Source organism: Mastigoproctus giganteus, chromosome 7 (assembly GCF_048544385.1).
Source record: "Mastigoproctus giganteus isolate SK-2022 chromosome 7, ASM4854438v1, whole genome shotgun sequence".
Taxonomy (NCBI): domain Eukaryota; kingdom Metazoa; phylum Arthropoda; class Arachnida; order Uropygi; family Thelyphonidae; genus Mastigoproctus; species Mastigoproctus giganteus.
Genome location: NC_143581.1, coordinates 229,162,476 through 229,183,386, shown reverse-complemented (window position 1 = coordinate 229,183,386; position 20,911 = coordinate 229,162,476). Strand labels below are relative to the sequence as shown.

At 35.9% G+C, this 20,911-nt stretch overlaps 1 protein-coding gene across 10 annotated transcripts in view; it reads right to left on the bottom strand.

Annotated features, from left to right (window-relative positions):
* Positions 1–20,911, bottom strand: part of LOC150083758 (uncharacterized) — a 999,111-nt gene that overhangs the window by 105,312 nt on the left and 872,888 nt on the right. For 8 of the 10 annotated variants that reach the window (XM_090377461.1, XM_090377460.1, XM_090377466.1 and 5 more), the window contains 2 exons: positions 20,710–20,736; positions 20,262–20,297 (listed from right to left, as the gene is read on the bottom strand). In XM_090377461.1, coding sequence (XP_090233587.1) covers positions 20,262–20,297; positions 20,710–20,736 — 63 coding nt within the window. The remainder of the gene's footprint in view (positions 1–20,261; positions 20,298–20,709; positions 20,737–20,911) is intronic. The other 2 variants (XM_090377463.1, XM_090377469.1) reach the window with 1 other exon arrangement.

Here is a 20,911-nt window from a genome sequence, read left to right as displayed (position 1 = left end):
GTCGACCTTAAATGGACAAGAAATATATTGAACAATGTCTTCAATTGTTTTAAAATCACCGAATCTGGTTTCAAAATCATCCACAACTTTCTAAATTTCAGAAACATATTTCTCACTATTAAATTCAAAAACAGGATATTTTTGCAAATGATCTTGCATATTTGCAAAATGGTCGAATTTTTTTTCCCTTTGAGATCCTTAGCCATTGCCAAAAATTGATATTTATGTGCAGAAATACTACTAATCATGTCACCCACATTTTTATTTTTTCCTTGTAATTCCAAATATTGGAATCACTTACAGATCACTTAATTTACTGGTAAAATCTGCCAAAAAAGCCAGATCACACAACCACACCGTACCTTGCAGCTGCTGATAATCATCTCCACTTTTATCAACAAATTTTTTTAAAATTTCATTTAGCAAATTTCGAAATCTGTAGAAACTTACTCTGACTCAGCCACTTCACATATGTGTGTGTAATATCAGATCTGGTTAATTTTCATCGAGGAGGATTTTGAACAGTCTCCTTTTAAGAGATTGTCCTCTGATGGAATTCACGATTTTGAAAACTATGTCCATAACAGTTTTAGTATTTAATCTTTTGCTGGCTAACACTTTTTGGTAGACGATACAGTGGTAACTCAAAAAATCTGGGAATTCATCATCCTTTTGGCACAATGCAATGAATCCGTTAAGATGCCCTGTCATTGCTTTAGCTCCATCTGTTGTTACCGATACGAGCTTAAATAGTGGCAATTTAATTTTTTCAATATAGTGTTTGAATGCGTTAAATGTATCAAGACCTCTAGTTCCTTCTTTTAATGAAACCATACCCAGCAGTTCTTCTCTAGTGGCAGAATCATCGAAAACCATATGAATAACAACGAGCAATTGAGCTATATCACTGACGTCTGTTGTAAAGAAAAGGACACACAATTAGCAATATGAGCACGCAATTGTTCGAATTGCGTAATGCATAATTATGAAATCATTAGCCTACTGACAGTTTTCCATTTACAATAAGTCCCCGACATACATAAGAGATACGTTCCAGGACTTCTTACGATAAGTCAAGTTTTACGTAACTCGGAACGACTAATAAAATATTGCTATTATATCCATGATATGCCAAATTTACAAAAACCACATAATATCCTCAGAAGAATGAAGAAAAATAGTTATATATTTTTTATATATATATATATATATATATATATAGAAAAATAGTTTCATATTTTTAATTAGTTCAATTAAAAACTTTATCTGGGGACAGCAGTGAAGTAGCTGGAGTGACACATAAGAAAAGAAAGTATAAAATGAAGAAAAAAATGCATGTTATTGTTCTGTAAAAACTGATATATATTTTCATAGCCTTGGTTATTATAGTTGACTTCATTGGCGCTGATTCACTGCTTCTTGTATTCTGTCTTTTCTCATATTCTGTCTTTGTCCTTTATTATTGTGTTCACTCTTGATACTGACAAATCTAAATTCTGCTTGATACTTGTTAATGTTTGACCATTTTCATACATCCTTATTATTTTAATTTTCTGATCCAAATTGATTGCTTTCCTTTTCTTGGTAGATTTACTAGTACCACTCTCATTTATTCTCTTAGTCAGCACCATGATAATGGTCAAAATGAAATTTTCCGTAAAGAACTAGTAGTAGTAGTAGTAGTAGTGGCATGTGATGCAAGAAAGCAAATGTATGAGCTTATGCAGCATCAGCCAAAAAAAAAAAAAAAAAAAATCACACCATTCCCTCCAAATGCCTGTCCAGTTCCTCCTTAAATTTATTCAACCTATCAACTTCCACAACGATAGATGGAAGTTTGTTCCAGCAATTAACCACCCGCTGGCTAAAGGCAAATTTCCGCACATCTATTCTACATCTGTCTTTTCTTAATTTGAATTTATGCCCCCTTAGGTTCGTAATCTAAATAAGTGGAAGGATCCCATCAGAATTCAGCGTGCTCAACCCATTCAAGGCCTTATATACCTCAATCAGATCACCGCACAGGTGCCTAGTCTCCACCCATTGCAATTTGCAGAACTTAAGCCTCTCTTGGTAAGAGGATCCCCTCATTCCCCTCACCAATCTTGTTGCCCTTCTCTGTACACGCTCAAGTAAATCTACATCCTTCCTAAAATGAGGCCTCCAGACCTGTACGCAGTACTCAAGGCGTGGCCTGACCATTGCCTTATACAGAGGGATAATCACCTCCTTTTCCCTGCTAGCAAAATTCCTATATATCATTGACAAAACCCCATGACCTGCCCTGGCAGCCTGTATGCATTGCTCAGAGAACTTCATATCTGATTGCACAATTACTCCCAGGTCTTTTTCATTTTCTACCACCTTAAGTGTAGTACCACACAGTTGGTACGTTTCTCTGGGGTTACTTCTACCCATATGCAGTACTTTGCATTTGTCAAGGTTAAACTTCAGTTGCCACTTCTTAGCCCATCTGCCCAAATTATCTAGATCCTGTTGCAGTAGCACACTGCCATTACTGTCATTAACAACCCTGCCAACCTTTGTATCATCTGCAAACTTCGACATTAAGCCTGATATACCTTCATCAATATCATTGATAAATATACAAAACAACAGAGGACCCAACACCGAACCCTGTGGGACTCCACTAATAATATTAGTCCACGAAGAGCAGCACCCATTAATTACCACCCTCTGTCTTCTCCCACTCAACCATCCTTTTATTCATTGTAGCAACTTACCCTTAATACCATTTTGCTCCAATTTGTACAATAGTCTTCCATGCGCAACAGTGTCAAAAGCTTTCCTGAAATCCAAATATATGATATCAAAATTATTTTTTGCATCCAGTTCCTTTGTAACCACATCATAATATCCTATCAAATTTTTCAGACAAGACTTTCCCTTAACAAACCCATGCTGTGTCTGAATTATTGCTGCCGTCTTGTCTAGATGATCCTGCAATGCATCTTTAACCAGCGACTCCATTATTTTACCCGGAACAGAAGTTAAACTAACAGGTCTGTAATTACTCCTGTCACCCTTCGATCCCCCTTTGTGAATTGGGGATACATTTGCACATCTCCAGTCCGTGGGAACCTCCCCGAGTCCAAGGATGCTCTCATAATTATGGCTAACGGTTTGCTTAGTTGCTTTGCCGCCTCCTTTAATATAACTGGATAGATCCCATCCACCCCAGGTGCTTTTCTTACGTTTAACTTCAACAATTTCTCTTCCACTTTGCTCTCAGTTATTACAAAATCATTAAGCACCCTGCTACAATTTGATAACCTTCTGCCATTTTCAAACCTTAATAATTCCTCACGTGTGAATGTAGGTGCAAAATACTCATTCAGTTTGTTTGCTATCTGAGCAGGATCATCAACAGTCGAACCATCGATGTCAAGTGGACCAATCAGATTCATCCTCTTCCTTTTAGAGTTTATATAAGTAAAGAAATCCTTGCTGTTTTTCTTAGCATCTTTTGCCAAGGATTTCTCGTAATCTGCCTTCGCCTGCCGAACCTCCTTTGTGACCTGATTACAGATTAACTTATATCTGCCATAGGCTTCTGAGTCGCTTGATAATTTATATGCATCCCATGCATTTTTCTTCTCTGTTACGAGTCTCATTAGTTCATTTGACAACCATTTAGGCCTAAACCTTGAACAATATTTCTTAATAGGTATGAAACTTTTAGTAGCTTCCACAATTAATTCCTTGAATGCTTCCCACTTAGAATTTACTGTTGGTAACATCGTCAGTTGATCCCATTGTACAGAATTCAAAAACTGTCGGAGACCACTGTACTCGCCTTTACGGAAGCAAAAACCCTTTCCTTTACCCCTGATGGTAATCAAATCTTTAAGTAAATCCCACGTCAGTACACTGTGATCACTGCCACCTAGTGGTTCTTTTATCTGCAAATTCCTAATACATGAATGATCACTGCTGATAACCAGATCAAGAGTATTACTTTCTCTGGTTGCCTCTCGAACATGCTGCTGCAGAAAACAATCATCCAATAAATCCACAAAATATTGACTAGTGTGTGAGTGCCCAACCCACAAGTTCCAGTCAATATCTGGGAAGTTAAAATCCCCCATTATAAGACATTCCGATTTACTAGCCCACTCTATTTCTCTGTACAATTGTTCATTGTATTCATTCGAGTCATTAGGCCTATAACACACTCCTACTCTAATTTTTGCTTTCGCAGTGCTTATGTCACACCAAACTGACTCAACAGTGCACTGTTCATCTATATCAAATGGATGCACTTCTTTTGATTTTATGTTTTTCTTTATTAACAGCATAACACCTCCTCCCTTCCTATCCTGTCTATCCTTTCTGTACACACTGTACTCCCCAAATTCCAGTTCGGCATTCCTTATATCTGTGTGACACCACGTCTCTGCTACCCCAACAATATCCGCCTTTGATGTCTTGACTAACACTTCAAATTCATCAAATTTATTTACTATACTTCTAGCATTGGTATACATGCAAGTATACATGCACTTATTCCTATTCCCAGCCACTCTAACACATCCCATATACCCACCTGTTTCACGATGACTGACATCCTTCCCTGAAACCCCCAACACCCCTCGCTCCAGGTCGCTACTTATTCTAATAGAAGTTGTACAAGAATCACCTTCACCTCTGCCTATGGCTACTGTTAAACTATTAGTCCTTGTATCCCCCCAAGCTATCAGTTTTCCGCCCCCACCTAACACTGCCTCGATAGCATCAGCAAATATTCTTGCCCCCTTTCTATTTAAGTGTATCTCATCCCCGTAGAAGCAATCTCTCCTGTTAACAAGTACAGTCCAGGCTGAAAAAAAATTCTACCCCTTGAGCCTTGCACAATCTTTCCAGGGCCGAATTGATCGACAAGGCTCTCATCATATACTCCCTCCTATCGTGTCTGGGCAGAATTGCAGACACTTTCAAATTCAACCGTAATTCATGGCTTTTTTTCATCAGTGACCTGTACTTGTTTAGTAATTCTGCCAGTCTCCTACTCTTAATATCATTAGTGCCAACGTGTACAACTATATCACCTTTTGTGCCCTTAAAAGATGACATCTGCTCTAAAACGTCATCAACCTTTGCCCCTGGCAGACATACCCTGGTCCTGTTCCATCTATCCTTTGTACAAAGGAAGTTTCCCGTTTCCCTGACAATAGAGTCACCAACAACTACTAGTTCCTTTGGGACCAGCGCAATCTGCCTTGGGGGGTTGCCGCTGTGTTGCATGATGACCAAGTGCAAGCTCTGGCGTTGATGTGGGCAGCTGAGAGCCTGATGGGCCCCTCAATTTAGATATTTCGAGGGCATCCACCCTGTCCTTCAAACTCTCATATAGGCCCATAACAACGCTGAGTTGTCGCCTGATTTCCTTACACTGCTTACATCGCGCACACACAAAAACATCCCCCATGGCAATATCATGTTCCGTTCCAGATAGTTCGGCAAACATTTCACAAGTTGCACATTTTTTTAGGCTGTGATGCGTTGGAGAATCGCCCCCCCCTCAGTTCTCCCCCGAGTCACAGCACTCCTGCCACTTTGTGCCCGTTGCTTTGCTGCTCTAGTTTGGGGCATGATATTTTAAATTAATAAGATCAATAAATTAAATTAAATTAAATGTCAATACTACGCTATCTAATAGAAACAGTGAAGCGTATTACTGTTTCTATAATTATACGTTAGAGCTACCTAACTACCTCAATTAAAAATTTGAATTCCCTATCACTATATACAAAAACAATGCCTGCAATATTCGAAAGAAATAACGGTTTTATAAAGTATTACGTATATCTACAAAAACTGTTTATACAAATTAAAATAAAAATAACCAGCGTAATTAGAACTATAAGACAACGTATTAAGTACAATATAAAATAACAATTATGTAAATAATAAGCAAAAACTTATCGTTTTTCTCGGAGCCTGTAACTCGCAGCTGTATTCAACTTCACAGGGTTAAGGCAGAAACACATTATTATCACCTCATGAGAGCTCACATTTTACTAAAGCATATTTCTGGAGGTCACTACCATAAAACAATAAAGACAATTTGCAGTTTCCTGTTTATTGGGCTTTTCTGTTTGTGCAATCTATTATAAACGGGTAGTAAACTCTTTCTTATTGCATTTGCAATAATACCAATAGTTGGAATTCTGTGGGTTTTTACGTTATTATAGTGAAATATGTATCCCCTTCACTGAAATCTTCAGTCATATAAAAAAACATAAATAAATTTTCAGAATTTTCTCTTCATTCCTATTTTTTAAGCTTGTTACTCCATATCTCTCTTGTGCAATTTATGTGTGTCATGTTCATCATTATTGATTGTGTATTTTTTTTTTTTTTATTGTTTTAAATTTTACAATTCTAAAAAAAAAAAAAAATTGACTGAAAAAAAGTTACACAACTCCGAAGTTACGTAACTCGGCCATTAAGGAAAATAAAAAAGAGGAATTCTATCACTGATCTCTGAAGGACTTCAGCTGTTAAACTCATCCACACCCTGAAGGATGTCCATCTGTGATTTTATGATTGCAGTGTTTAGAGACTAGGCACCTATGAGGTGATCTGATTGAGGTGTATAAGGGCTTGAATGGTTTGAGCAAGCTCAATGCTGATGAGATTCTTCCTCTTGCCCAGATCAGTTGCCTGAGGAGGCATAAATTCCAACTGAGGAAAGACAGTTATAGAATAGTTTTTTTTTGGCTGATGCTATATAAACGTGCTTTCTTGCATTATATCCCTCTACTAATACTAATGCTAATGCTACCTTCTATTTCTTGTCTTTCAGCAAATCCTTGATTAAGCTCGTTATCTCTTCCCGCAATAACCTCTTGTAGAAGACCATATGAAGAACTTTAGCAAATCTTCTGATACAAATTTGTTTTTTTGCATCCAATTATGTTAGGATCTCATCATAATAGTTAAACAAAATGGTCACAAATGGTCAAACTGAGGAAGCTTAATGCTGATTGCATTGAGCTTCTTTTGCTCATGAATTTATGTCCCCTCATGAGGGGGCATAAATTCAAATTAAGGAAGGATGGTTGTAGGACAGATGTGCAGAATTTTACCTTCAACCTTCAACCTGGTGGTTGATTGTTGGAACAAACGTCCATCTGTTGTAGTGGAAGTGGGCAGTTTGAATAAATTCAAGGAAGAACTAGACATGTTTGTTGTTTGTTTGTTATTTGGTTTTTAGGAGCATTAGCAACTAATGCCATATTGCTCCGGGGATATGCAGTGGTCATTCCCTGACCTTTCCGCACCCTCCGTATTTGGTGGTCACGAGCTCGAACCCCGGTCTAATTGAGAAGCATGTGCTATGCAATGCTGCTCCTGCTCACCTGCCTACGGAGGCACCGAACTAGACATATTATTAGGGGCAAAGGACAGTTGATGTGTGATTTTTTTTTTTTTTTTTTGGCTGAAGATTTATAAGCTTGCTTTCTTGCATCATTTGTCACTATTAATAACCATTCTCTGTCTTCTCCCACTTAACCCACCCCTTATCAATAGACATAACTTGCTCTCAATGCCCCAATTTGTATAGCAGTCTTTTATGTGTATCAAAAGCTTTTCTGATCGTCCCTTAATAAACTGAGATTAAAGATAATCTCAATAAATTAATAAATTCCCCTTAATAAATTCTTCAGGTGGTTGATCATTGGAATTGTTGGAACAAACTTTTATCTGTTGAGGTAGTGAATAGTTTGAATAAATTCAAGGAAGAACTAGACAAACTACTAGAGGGGGTGGATAGGTGATTTGAGAAGGTTTTGAAACTGATGCTGTACAAACTTGCTTTCTTTGCATTCTTATAATCTGCCTTAGCTTGCCTAACCTCCTTTATGACTTGACTGCAAACTAGTTTATATGTGCCATAGGCTTCTGTATTACCTGATAATTTATATGCATTCTATGTATTTTTCTTCTGTGCCAGAAGCCTCATTAGTTCATCTGGCACCCATTTAGCTCTAAGCCTTGAACAGTATCTCTTAGTGTTAAAAGCCAAGTAGTTTCCACAATTATGTCCGGGAATGTTTCCCATTTAGAATTTGCACCTGGTAACTTCATCAGTTGCTTCCACTGCATAGGATTTAAAGCCTTTCAGAGACTACTGTAGTCCCCTCCATGAAAGCAAAGCCTTTCTCTGTGCCCTTGATAACTTTGTGACCTTCTGAGGAGATGGGGTCTGAATGGTCATCTATTTTAATTTATTTTTGTTTCATTGTTGTGGTTGGTTTTTTGATCTGTTTATAATGTTATATCATACGTTCATATCATACATAATGTTATATCATTTATATGATGAGAGCCTTGTCGATCAATTCGGCCCTGGAAAGATTGTGCAAGGCTCAAGGGGTAGAATTTTTTTTCAGCCTGGACTGTACTTGTTAACAAGAGAGATTGCTTCTACAGGGATGGGATACACTTAAATAGAAAGGGTGCAAGAATATTTGCTGATGCTATCGAGGCAGTGTTAGGTGGGTCGGAAAACTGCTAGCTTGGGGGGAGACAAAGACCAATAGATTGACAGTAGCCACTGGCAGAGGTGAAAGAGATTCTTGCACTGCTTCTATTAGAATGAGCAGAAGCCTGAAAAACAAGATGCATGGTATTTCAGAGACTGCTGGGAGCCATTGCGGTACAAGTAAACACATGGGTTGTGTTAGGGTAGCTAAGAATAGAAACAGGTGCAGGTATACTTGCGTGTACACCAATGCTAGGAGTTTAGTAAATAAATTTGATGAATTTGAGGTATTGCTCAAAACATCAAAGGCAGATATTGTTGGGATATCAGAGACGTGGTGTCACACAGATATAAGGGATGCAGAACTGCAATTTGGGGAGTACAACGTCTACAGAAAGGATAGACAGGATAGGAAGGGGGAAGGGGTTATGCTATTAGTTAAGAAACACATAAAAACCAAGGAAGTGAAGCCAGTCGACATCGCTGGACAGTGCAGTGTTGAGTCAGTTTGGTGTGACATAAGCATTGGGAGATCAAAATTGAGAGAAGGAGTGTGCTATAGGCCTAATGACTCTGATGAGTATAATAAGGAACTGTACAGGGAAATAAAGTGGGCCAGTAAATCAGAGAGTCTTATAATGGGAGATTTTAATTTCCCAGATATTGACTGGAATTTGGTGGCTGGTTACTCACGCATTAGCAGGGCTTTTGTGGATTTATTGGATGATTGTTTTCTACATCAGCATGTTCGTCAGGCAACTAGAGGGAGTAATACTCTTGATTTGATTATCAGCAGTGATTCTTCATGCATTAAGAATCTGCAGATAAATGAACCACTAGGTGGCAGTGATCACAGTGTGCTGAAGTGGGATTTACTCAAAGAGGTAACTACCATTAGGGGTAAAGGGAAGGGTTATTGCTTCCGTAAAGGCGACTACGATGGACTGAGACAGTATTTAAATTCTATACAGTGGGACCAACTGATGATGTTACCAACAGCAAATTCAAAATGGGAACCATTCAAAGAACTTATCTTGGAAGCTACTAGGCTTTACATACCAACTAAGAAATATTGTTCAAGGTTTAGGCCAAAATGGATGTCAGATGAACTAATGAGGCATATGGCAGAGAAGAAAAATGCATGGGATACTTACAAATTAACACATGACACAGAAGCCTATGATAGATACAAGTTGATATGCAACCAAGTTACAAAGGAGGTTAGGCAGGCGAAGGCAGATTACGAGAAATCCTTGGCAAGGGATGCAAAGAAAAACAGCAAAGAGTTCTTTACTTATGTAAACTCTAGAAGGAAGGGGATGAATCAGATTGGTCCACTTGATATTGATGGGTCAACTGTTGATGATCCTGCTCAGGTAGCTAACAAACTAAATGAATATTTTGCATCGACATTCACACATGAGGAGTTATTCAGCAAGGGGAATGCTAGAGGTGTATTCAACTCTAGCAGTAAGCTACAGAATCTTGAAATAACTGGGAGTAAAGTGGAGGAGAAACTGTTGAAGATAAACACAAGAAAGGCACCCGGGGTGGATGGGATCTATCCAGTTATATTAAAGGAGGCACCAAAGGAAGTAAGCAAACCCTTAGCCATAATTATGAGAGATTCCTTGGACTCAGAGGAGGTACCCATAGACTGGAAATGTGCAAATGTGACCCCAATTCACAAAGGAGGATCAAAGGCTGACACAAGTAATTATAGACCTGTGAGCTTAACTTCTGTTCCAGGAAAATTAATGGAGGCACTGGTTAAAGAAGCACTGCAGGATCATTTAGACAAGACTTCAGTTATAGCTCAGACACAGCATGGTTTTGTTAAGGGGAAGTCTTGCCTGACCAACTTGATTGGATACTATGATGCAGTCACAAAAGAACTGGATGCAGGGAATAACTTTGATATTATATACTTGGATCTTAGAAAGGCTTTTGATACTGTTGCACATGGAAGACTGCTACACAAATTGGAGCAGTGTGACATTGGAGGCAAATTGCTGCTATGGATAAAGGGGTGGTTGAGGGGGAGAAGACAGAGAGTGGTAATCAATGGACACTGCTCATCGTGGACTAATGTTATTAGTGGAGTCCCTCAGGGCTCAGTGTTGGGTCCATTATTGTTTTCTGTATTTATAAATGATATTGATGATGGTATATCAAGCTTAATGTCCAAGTTTGCAGACGATACAAAGGTTGGCAGGGTTGTCAAGGACACTACTGACACTATGCTGCTGCAACAGGATCTGGAAAGGTTGAGCAGATGGGCTGAGAGGTGGCAAATGAAGTTTAACATTGACAAATGTAAAATACTACACATGGGAAACAGCAACCCCAGAGCAACGTACCAACTCTGTGGTACTACACTGACAGTGGTAGAGAATGAAAGGGACTTGGGGGTGGTTGTGCAGGCAGATATGAAGTTCTCTGAGCAGTGCAGACGGGCTGCAAGAGTAGCTCATGGAGTATTGTCAATGATATACAGGAATTTTTCCAGCAGGGATAAGGAGGTGATTATTCCATTGTATAAGGCAATGGTCAGGCCACACCTAGAGTACTGTATACAGGTCTGGAGGCCTCATTTCAAGAAGGATGTAGAGGCTGCTGGAACGAGTACAGAGAAGGGCAACAAGATTAGTCAATGGAACAAAGGGGTGCTCTTACGAAGAAAGGCTTAAGTTTTGAAAATTACAGTGTCTGGAGACTAGGCACCAGCGAGGTGATCTGATAGAGGTGTATAAAGCCTTGAATGGTTTAAGCATGCTCAATGCTGATGGGATTCTTCCTCTAGCTCAGAAAAATCACCTGAGAGGGCATAAATTCAAATTGAGGAAAGACAGATGTAGGATAGACGTGCGGAAATTTGCCTTTAGCCAGCGGGTGGTTGGTTGGTGGAACAGACTTCCATCCCTTGTGGTGGAGGTTGATAGCCTAAATAAGTTTAAGGCTCAGCTGGACAGGTATTTTGAAAGAACAGAGGGGTGAAGTGGAAGTGGGTTTTTTTTTTTTTTGGCTGATTCTGCATAAGCTTGCTTTCTTGCATCAAATGCCTCTACTAATGCCACTGCTAACTAATGCTAACATACAGTTCAGTCTTGTTGCCGTCAAGGCGATTTTGCTAAATTTATATTAATTGGCATCTCTTCTAAATTTCTTCTGCAACAACTTTATTTTTAAATTATTTCTTCCTCACCTTCTGTTTTTTTTGCTATAGATAAGTTACTGGTTTTCTTTGTTTTCATTTCTTACATAGTTTGCCATACTGTCAGCATGGCTTAATTCTGAACTTACTTATTCTAATTGTGTTTTGGCACCATGGGCTAAGCAATGCTTTGCAGCCACTGATTTCCCTGATTATTTTATTCTCTCTGTTACTGTTTTATAAGGCGCCTCCATAGCCAGGTGGGCAAGAGCAGCAGTGTGTAGCACACGCTTCTTGATTATACCGGGGTTCGAGCCCGTGACCACTGCATATCCCCAGAGCAATATGGCCTTAGTTGCTAATGCTTCTAAAAACCAAATAACAACAACAACAACAACTGTTTTATATTTATTTTTTCTTTATTATTTTGTATATAAGTTTGTATTAATATATTGAATAAAGTATGCATAAATGGATTTGAAAGTTACACAGAGTGCCAGTAACTAGAAGGGTGTGGAATGTAGAAAAAGAAGTGTAGTAGATTTGTGAAAGATGAAAGAATGTTAATATCCTAAAGGTCAAGTTGAATTAATAGAATTATGGGCTGAATTACCAAGCCAACAGAAAGTGGGAGAACTGTAAAATAAAATTAGTACATCAAAATACTAAAAAAATAAAAATGAAAAATGTAACTAAAATGAAAATAAAATGATATTGTTATAGCTGTCATCAGATATGAAGGGGAAACATATTTAGAAAATGGTCGAATATAGGTAAGGCAAATATGCTTGATCTGATGTCAGCTGAAATAAATAAATATTGACACATGATCAAGTATTTCATCAGGGGACTACACCGGAACTGTGTTTCTATACTTGTCCATAGTAGTAGAAGAAAAGTGATAGGCCAAAAAGCAACGAAAATGAAATTAGAACATTCTAATACAGTATGGATAAGGTCGTCCCAATGCAGTGTAATTTATTTAGATAAAAATAAGGATCAAGTTAGAATAAATATGGTTAATATAAATATGTAGAATTTAGTGTAGGATTTAATTATGTATAGATAGGATTTAAATGATTTAATTAAATTTGGACCAAGCACATGGTATAGGGTGAGGTATTAAATTAAGGATGGGGAAAGGAAAAAGGAGTATTTTAAATAAATAAAAAAGAAAAATAGCAATAGAATTAGGATAGTAGGAAATGTTCGTATTACCCTCGTGTACACTAATAGTTTTACAAATGGAAAGTACAGTAGAAAAAAGACAGCAGAAAGATAAAAAGCAAAAAAAGAAGTTATTAAACTAAGCTTGCTGTGGTTGTGAAGCCTAACCTTATAATAAGGGCTCTGGCATTTGTAAGCATTAGTATAAAAGGGAGCTAAAACCAAATGCTTGTATTAAAGAAACGAAGGAGCCGGGAAACAAAGCTAAAATGAAACTGAAAGTATAAGAAAGTGAACAATACCTGGAAATTTCAAGAAATGTGCAGCTGAAACAAGCTGGCTGGAAAAAATATATATATGTAGCAGACTGAAAAAGGTGGGGGGGGATGCTGCACATATATTCAGTAGAGTAGATGAATGCATGCAAACTTCAACCACATTAACAATATAACTACATGAAAAAAGCAATTCATAGCAGTGTAGCAGACTTAATAGTAAGCTGCAAAGAAATGCCAAAGAGTGGGAAAATAGTGACCTCTATATATTCGTATTTAGAATACAAGTGTATGAAGATAATTTAAAATTAGAATTGTAAAAAGAAATTCAGTTGGAATAGTATGTCTTTATTGTGATAAAGTCATACAAAATTAAACACATTACCATTAATAGATAAATAGTGTTGTACAATACATTGGCAAAAACTGTATTGTAAATTTGGATGTCTCTATACCTAATAGGGAAAACATAACACGTTAGACCAAATGATTTGAGATATAAATAGATTAATAGTTATAATCTATAGTCCAATTTGGCAAGAAAATACTCCAAGGAAAAAGAACTAATTTAAATCTCTAGAAAAAATTAACATGGTGACTTAATATCCAGAGGTGGTGTAGTTAAGGATCCAATTATAAAAGAACAGGAAATAAGTCCATGTATATGAAACAATTCCAAGGAAACAATTATAGTGGGGAAGAACAGGAAATAGTTCCATGTATATAAAACTAGATGACTCCACAGGTAGTATCAAGTGTGAATTCACTTTGGAAATAATAGAACATGAATCTAAGGAAAAAGAATCAGTTGACATTATATCCAAAGGCAGAGTAGTTAAAATCCAGTTATGAAGTAATAGAATTCCAGGGATATAAGTAACATGGTGACTTAAGATCCATAGGTGGTGTAGTTGGGATCTAATTATAAAAGAACAGGAAATAAGTCCATGCATAAGAAACAATTCCAAGGAAACAACTATAGCATGGAAGAAGAGGAATTAATTCCATGTATATAAATCTAGATGAATTCACAGGTAGTATTAGGTGTGAATTCACTGTGGAAAGAATAGTTAATAAATCCAAGGATAAAGTACCAGTTGACATAACCAATGGTAGTGCAGTTAAGAATCTAATTATGACAGAACAGGAAACAAATCTATGGATATGAAACAGTTCAATCTTAAGAAGGAAGAACAAGAAGTAATTCCAAGGAATCAATAAATTTGGATGTCTCTATACCTAATAGTGATGTAGTTAGGAGATTGTTTAAAGTGATATTATACAAAGTTTAGTGTTAAAAACCAAAGTCACTAAAATCTGAAGGCCACTATATAATTTTAGTAGAAAAACTAGAGATTGATTTTCAAAGCTGCAGTATGTTAACACATGTTTGAACCATCCAAGACCAAAAAATGCCAATTCTACATATAATATAAATCATAACTTGAAACAAATTAACAGAAGTCAGCAAAGACCCAACTTTGGTAGTTAATTATAAGTAATTTCATGAATGATTATTAAAACAAATCCAATGGATACATGAGAAAAGTGAAAACATAACAATAGAAACTTAGTGAGTAAAGAAACAAGGTAATCAATCTGAAGGAAATAGTTGCATTGGAAATCATGAGTTGAGTTTTATTGGCGCATCAGCAACTTAGGCTATAATGCGTTGGAAATCATGTATAGCTATTACTTACCAAGTAGTGGAATTCCACCAGAAACTTTTACAACTATACAGATACGTTTAGAACTGACCAGTGCATAGTAAATTATAATTGAATTTATTTATTTATTTCTGATCAAATGGGAAGCTACACTGAAACAGTATTTTACAAAGTAGATAGGGATATTATTGTTGAGAAGCTTATTATAAAGAAGTTGTAGAGCTTTGGTGAAGAGTAGTTGGTTACTACATATGTAAGCTAATCTGATGGTTTGGTACATATTATATTTTTATGTATTTTGTTGGAAATATTGGAATGCCAGTTGGTAAAGTAGATAACACCAAAGTTAAATGTATTTCTTTTATCATATATGTCAATATTATAAGGAGGTGAGGTAGTGCTAAGAGTAATATTGAGGTCAAAGAAGTTGGCTGTGTAATTAGTGGAGTTTTCTTTATTTAGTTTAAGTTCATTAGGATAAATAGCTTTGGCTATAGGTTAAAAGATAGTATTTAAGACTAGGATGTCATCTACATATCTGAAAGCTAACAGGTTTTAGTTAGGATTATTTATGGTGTATAGTTCTTTATAATAATACAAGAATAGGTTGGATACTAAGCTGGAACCCATAGGAACACCAATAGTTTGTTTATATGTAACTTTGCCATCGAAGATATGGCAGTTGAGTAAACAGAGGTTTACATAGTTATTCCAAGTATTTTTATTTACGTTTAATTTATCTTTGTATCTGTGATAAAGTTGTTTTAGCACAAATATTAAATTATGTGGTATGGAGGTAAAAAGGTTAGTGAAATCAAATGTTTCTATGACAACTAGGTTATTATTTATTATCCAAGTAGATGTGAGATTATTAAAAACTGTTTTTAGTAGTTTGAAAAAATGTGGAACTATTTTCTATTTCATTTTTAAGTTGATTACAGTAAAATTGTTTACAAATTATGGCAAAGTTATTGGAAGCTTTATCTACCGTTGTGATGAAAAATTGTCTTGAAAAATTCTATTATATGTTTTTTAAGGTTGTAGTAGGGTGTATAAAAGTTATTGTACAGTTTGTAGGCATTGGAGATAGCTTTTATTATGTCATGATATGCAATAGTGATCCAATTTTGGTACGCTTCATGTCGAATGTTGTATTTTGAAGAAAGTTTGTTAGCAAATTGTATTAGATTTAAATATAATATTTGGTTGATATTATTGAGGTTAGCTTTATTTATAGGTCTGTATTTAAAACCTTTGCTCATAGCAGTTTTTAGGTCATGGTTCTTAATGATGTTAAGATTGCCTGTAATAATATGCCAATGATATTGATCAATATATGGGGCATAAATAGGGTTATTGCAGTAGCATGGAAGATCAATGGGTAGAATATTTCCTATGTTAGTGGCTAGTTGTTCATAGTTACAATTTTTTTTTTTCTTTTTTGTGTGCATTCGTCAACTCTACTGAATAGGTGCGTGTCACCCCCCCCTGCCTTTTTCAGTCTGCTACGTATATATATTTTTTCCCGCCAGCTTGTTTTCACTATGCATTTCTTGCAATTTCCAGATATCGCTCACTTTCTTATTATACTTTCGGCTTCGTTTTAGATTTGTTTCTCGGCATGTTTCGATGCACATATTTTTCATTTTAATACACGCATTTGGTATTAGCTCCCTTTTATACTAATGCTTACAAATGCCAGAGCCCTTACTATAAGGTTGGGCTTCACAACACCAGCAAGCTCAGTGTTATTTAATAACTTTTTCTTTGCTTTTTATCTTTCTGCTGTCTTTTTTCTACTGTACTTCCCATTCGTAAAACTATCAGTGTACACAAGGGTAATATGAACATTTCCTACTATCCTAATTCTATTGCTATTTTTCATCTTCATTTATTTAAAATACTCCTTTTTCCTTTCCCCATCCTCAATTTAATACCTCACCCTATACCATGTGCTTGTTCCAAATTTAATTAAATCATTTAAATCATATCTATACATAATTAAATCCTACACTAAATTTTCTACAATTTATATTAACCATATTTATTCTAACTTGATCCTTATTTTTACCTAAAAAAATTACACTGCATTGGGACTACCTTGTCCATACTGTATTAGAATGTGCTAATTTCATTTTTGCTGCTTTTTGGCCTATCACTTTTCTTCTACTACTATGGACATGTATAGAAATGCAGTTCCTAATACATGGTCAGGTGTAGTCCCCTGATGAAATACCTGATCATGTTTCAAAATTTATTTATTTCAGCTGACATCGGATCAAGCATATATGCCTTACCTATATTCGACCATTTTCTAAATATATTTCCCCTCATATCTGATGACAGCTATAACACTATCATTTTATTTTTATTTTCAATTTATTTACATTTTTTATTTTTATTTTTATTTTATTAGTATTTTGATGTACTAATTTTACTTTACAGTTCTCCCACTTTCTATTTGCTTGGTAATTCAGCCCATAATTCTATCAATTCATCTTAACCTTTAGGATATTAACATGCTTTCACCTTTCACAAATTTACTGGCACTTTGTGTAACTTTCACATCCATTTATGCATACTTTATTCAATATATTAATACAAACTTATATAGCACCTCTGTAGCCAGGTGGGGGGGAGTGGCAGCGCATAGTGCACGCTTCTTGATTAGACCGGGGTTCGAGCCCGTGACCACCAAATACGGAGGATGCAGAGAGGTCAGGGAATCACCACCGCATATCACCGGAGCAATATGGCCTTAGTTGCTAAATGCTTAAATTCTCCTAAAAACCAAATAATAATAACAACAACAACAAACTTATATATACTCTTGTATCCTTTAATGCTGCTTTGTGCTTTTAGGTGCATCTCTCATACCTGATTTATTTATTATCCTTTTTTTTTTTTCATTTAAACTATTTCATCAACAGAATCCTCTTCATCATATGTAACTTTTTAAACATTTCCTTTAAGAAGTTACATTTAATATGCATTTATACCCAAACGATCAGATTAGCTTACATATGTAGTAACCATCTACTCTTCACTAAAGCTGTACAACTCCTTTATAATAAGCTTCTCAACAATAATACAGGCATACCTCGAATAACGAATAGGATGCGTTCCACGAAATTACTTCGTTAAGCGAAACTTCGTTTTCAGAGGTAAAAATACTATGGCTAGAATAGGGATACGTTCCTACGTAAAGAAAATGAAAAGCTTTTTTTTTCGAACAAAGAAAAGTTTTATTAAATAAACAGTCAACTTACATACAAAGTGAAATCACATTTTAAAATATGAGTCTCAAGTTGATTGCTTATGCTCTTTTTCTCTTTCATTTAACAATTGCCTATACGGAGTTATTGCATTTAACACTGATCGCTTAACAATAAAACTTCTTCCTAAATCAGGATCATTTTCACTAAAAAAATTTAAAACGTTTTCAATGTCATTTAAGCACCTTTTTAAATCTTTGGTTGTTAACACTTTTTCGGCAGGAACTTCTTTAACTTTGTCTTCGTTGCTAACAAGGTTTTCTAAATCTTCCACTGAAAAACCATCATCTTCTGCATTCACTAAATTTCTAACATCCTCTTCATCGACATTTTCGAAACCTATTGATTGAGCCATCTGGATAACTTCATTTCTAATTTCTTGGGTGTTATTTTCTTCTTCTAGTACAACTTCTGGCCATATTTTGCGCCAAACTCCATTTAAGCATTTCTTAGTGACTTCTTTCCAAGAACTATCAATGTTTTCAATTGCGTTTTTAATGGTGTAGTTTTTCCAAAAAGTTTTAACTGTCATTTCCTCTTTATCCTCTAGTTCAGTTAAATTGCTTAATGTTCGACCCAGATAAAGGCCGCTGTAGCCTAGTGGTCAGGCGCGCGGGTGCATAAGTACACGTGCCTCGAGTGACCGGGGTTCAAGCCCGTGACTGCTGAATACGGTGCTGTTTCTTGTATTCTGTCTATCTTGTTAACTCCTCTGACTGTTTGGTCGTCCCGGAGCATAAACAGAAAATTTATTAAATTTATTATTATAATAAGCTTTAAATGATGCTGTTACTCCCTGATCCAATGGTTGAATCAAGGAAGTTGTGTTTGCTGGAAGAAACACAACTTTGACAGGAATGCATGTGTCCAACGTGTTAAGATCAGTAGGATGTCCCGGAGCATTGTCTAGCAACAAAAGAGCTTTTTCTTCAAAGTTGTTTTTTTTGACAATACCGTTTTACTTCAGGACAAAAGTGGTTAACAAACCAATCAGTAAATAACTCCTTGGTAACCCACGCTTTTCTATTTGCTTTCCATATTACAGGTAAATTCATTTTTATGTTACCTTTTAACGCCCTCGGATTTTCTGAATGGTAAACTAATAACAATTTTAATTTATAATCGCCAGAGGCATTTGATCCAAAGAGTAACGTTAAACGGTCTTTGGCTGCTTTGAACCCAGTAGCTGATTTTTCTTCAATAGAAATGAAGCTTTTTGTTGGTAGCCGTTTCCAGAACAAACCGCTTTCGTCAACACTGAACACCAAATTTGGTGGAAAATTTTCACGTTCAATTATTTCCTTTAGTTTTTCTGGAAACTTATTTGCAGCTTCTCCTGTTAATTTTACACTATGAATCCTGGCCCGTTTTTTAAATTTCTCGAACCAACCACGAGAAGCCCAAAAGGTTTCCGTAATTTCTTCAGTTTGTTTAGATTTCAGGTGATTAAACTCGAATATATATATTTTTTTATGTTAAATGGGGCTTGAAATTGCGGACTTCGTTATATCGAAGCTTCGTTATCAGAGGTAACGTTAACCGAGGTATGCCTGTATCCCTGTATCCCTATATACTTTGTAAAATACTGTTTAAATATAGTTTCCCATTTGATCAGAAATAAATTCAATTATAATTTACTATGTACTAGTCAGTTCTAAACGGTTCCTAAAATTTTTAGCTGGTGAAATTTCAAAATTCAGCATGCCTGAACCTGAAAGTTTTTTCCACATATAATTTTGAGTAAACAGTAACAGTTCACTTCTAAAATTTGCTCAGTAAAACTATATCCATATATAGGAAGGTACAAATTTTTTTGTTTTTATTTTTATGAAAACCTCAAAACGAAAAGTATCAAAACCTATAGTACTTTGTACTGTGCATGGGTTGAAGAAGTATGGGTGGAGGGGGATGCTGGAAACTTTGCTCTAGAGACTAAACATGGGTTTCACCACTTCAAGCCTCTAATAAGCAAAGTGGTGGTATTTCACTGGTTACAGCCATTAACCTGAGCCAACAATTATTGCACGATTAATATTTCATAGTGGTATCTAGCAGGTTCCATGCATGCACCACTGGATGAAGATAAAGCTGTTTAGTTAATACAAGACCCAAGTTTTTTTCAATAATGGCAGAAGTCATGGCTGTTAAAACTGATATGAAATTCAAAAATCATCTAAATAAAAATTTCAGAAATATTTAAACTAAACATACCGTTGGTCCAATGTCACCTTTTTCTCCCTTTGGACCCTAAAATTATGCAAATTTTCTATTAAAATGTGCTTTCTACAGGTTATCTTAAATTATATATATATATATATATCACTGATATCCAACCTAAATAACTCAACTAGTATACACAACAATTATAAACAGCTCTATACAGTCAATTCATAATATTAAATAAAATCACACCACAACGTGCCACATCACCCACAACTTCAGAGCAGCAGCCATACAAAACAAAAAGCAACAGAACAAGAAAAACACATACACACAATATTAGAAGCTGTAAGCAATCATGCAGGTGAAAAAATGGACAGACAAAGCAAGCAAGAGAAAGAGAGAGACAAAGAGTAAAAAGATGGAAATTGTTATAATTTTTCATTAATATGACACAGAATGCCACAGCATCACCAGGTGGCTGTAGTTGGATAGTTACCGGAAGCCCAGGTATGCCATCGGTGCCCTGTTAGAACAGAAGACAGAAAGGGTTAGATTTGTGTTGAACTTAAATAATACATATAAATAACATGGTATCTGAAAAATAACTTTCATTTCATTACCATTATTTTATTAATAAAAAATGACACAACAAAAAGGTTAAGAGAAATATAAATTATAAAATTCAAAAAGTTGTAACT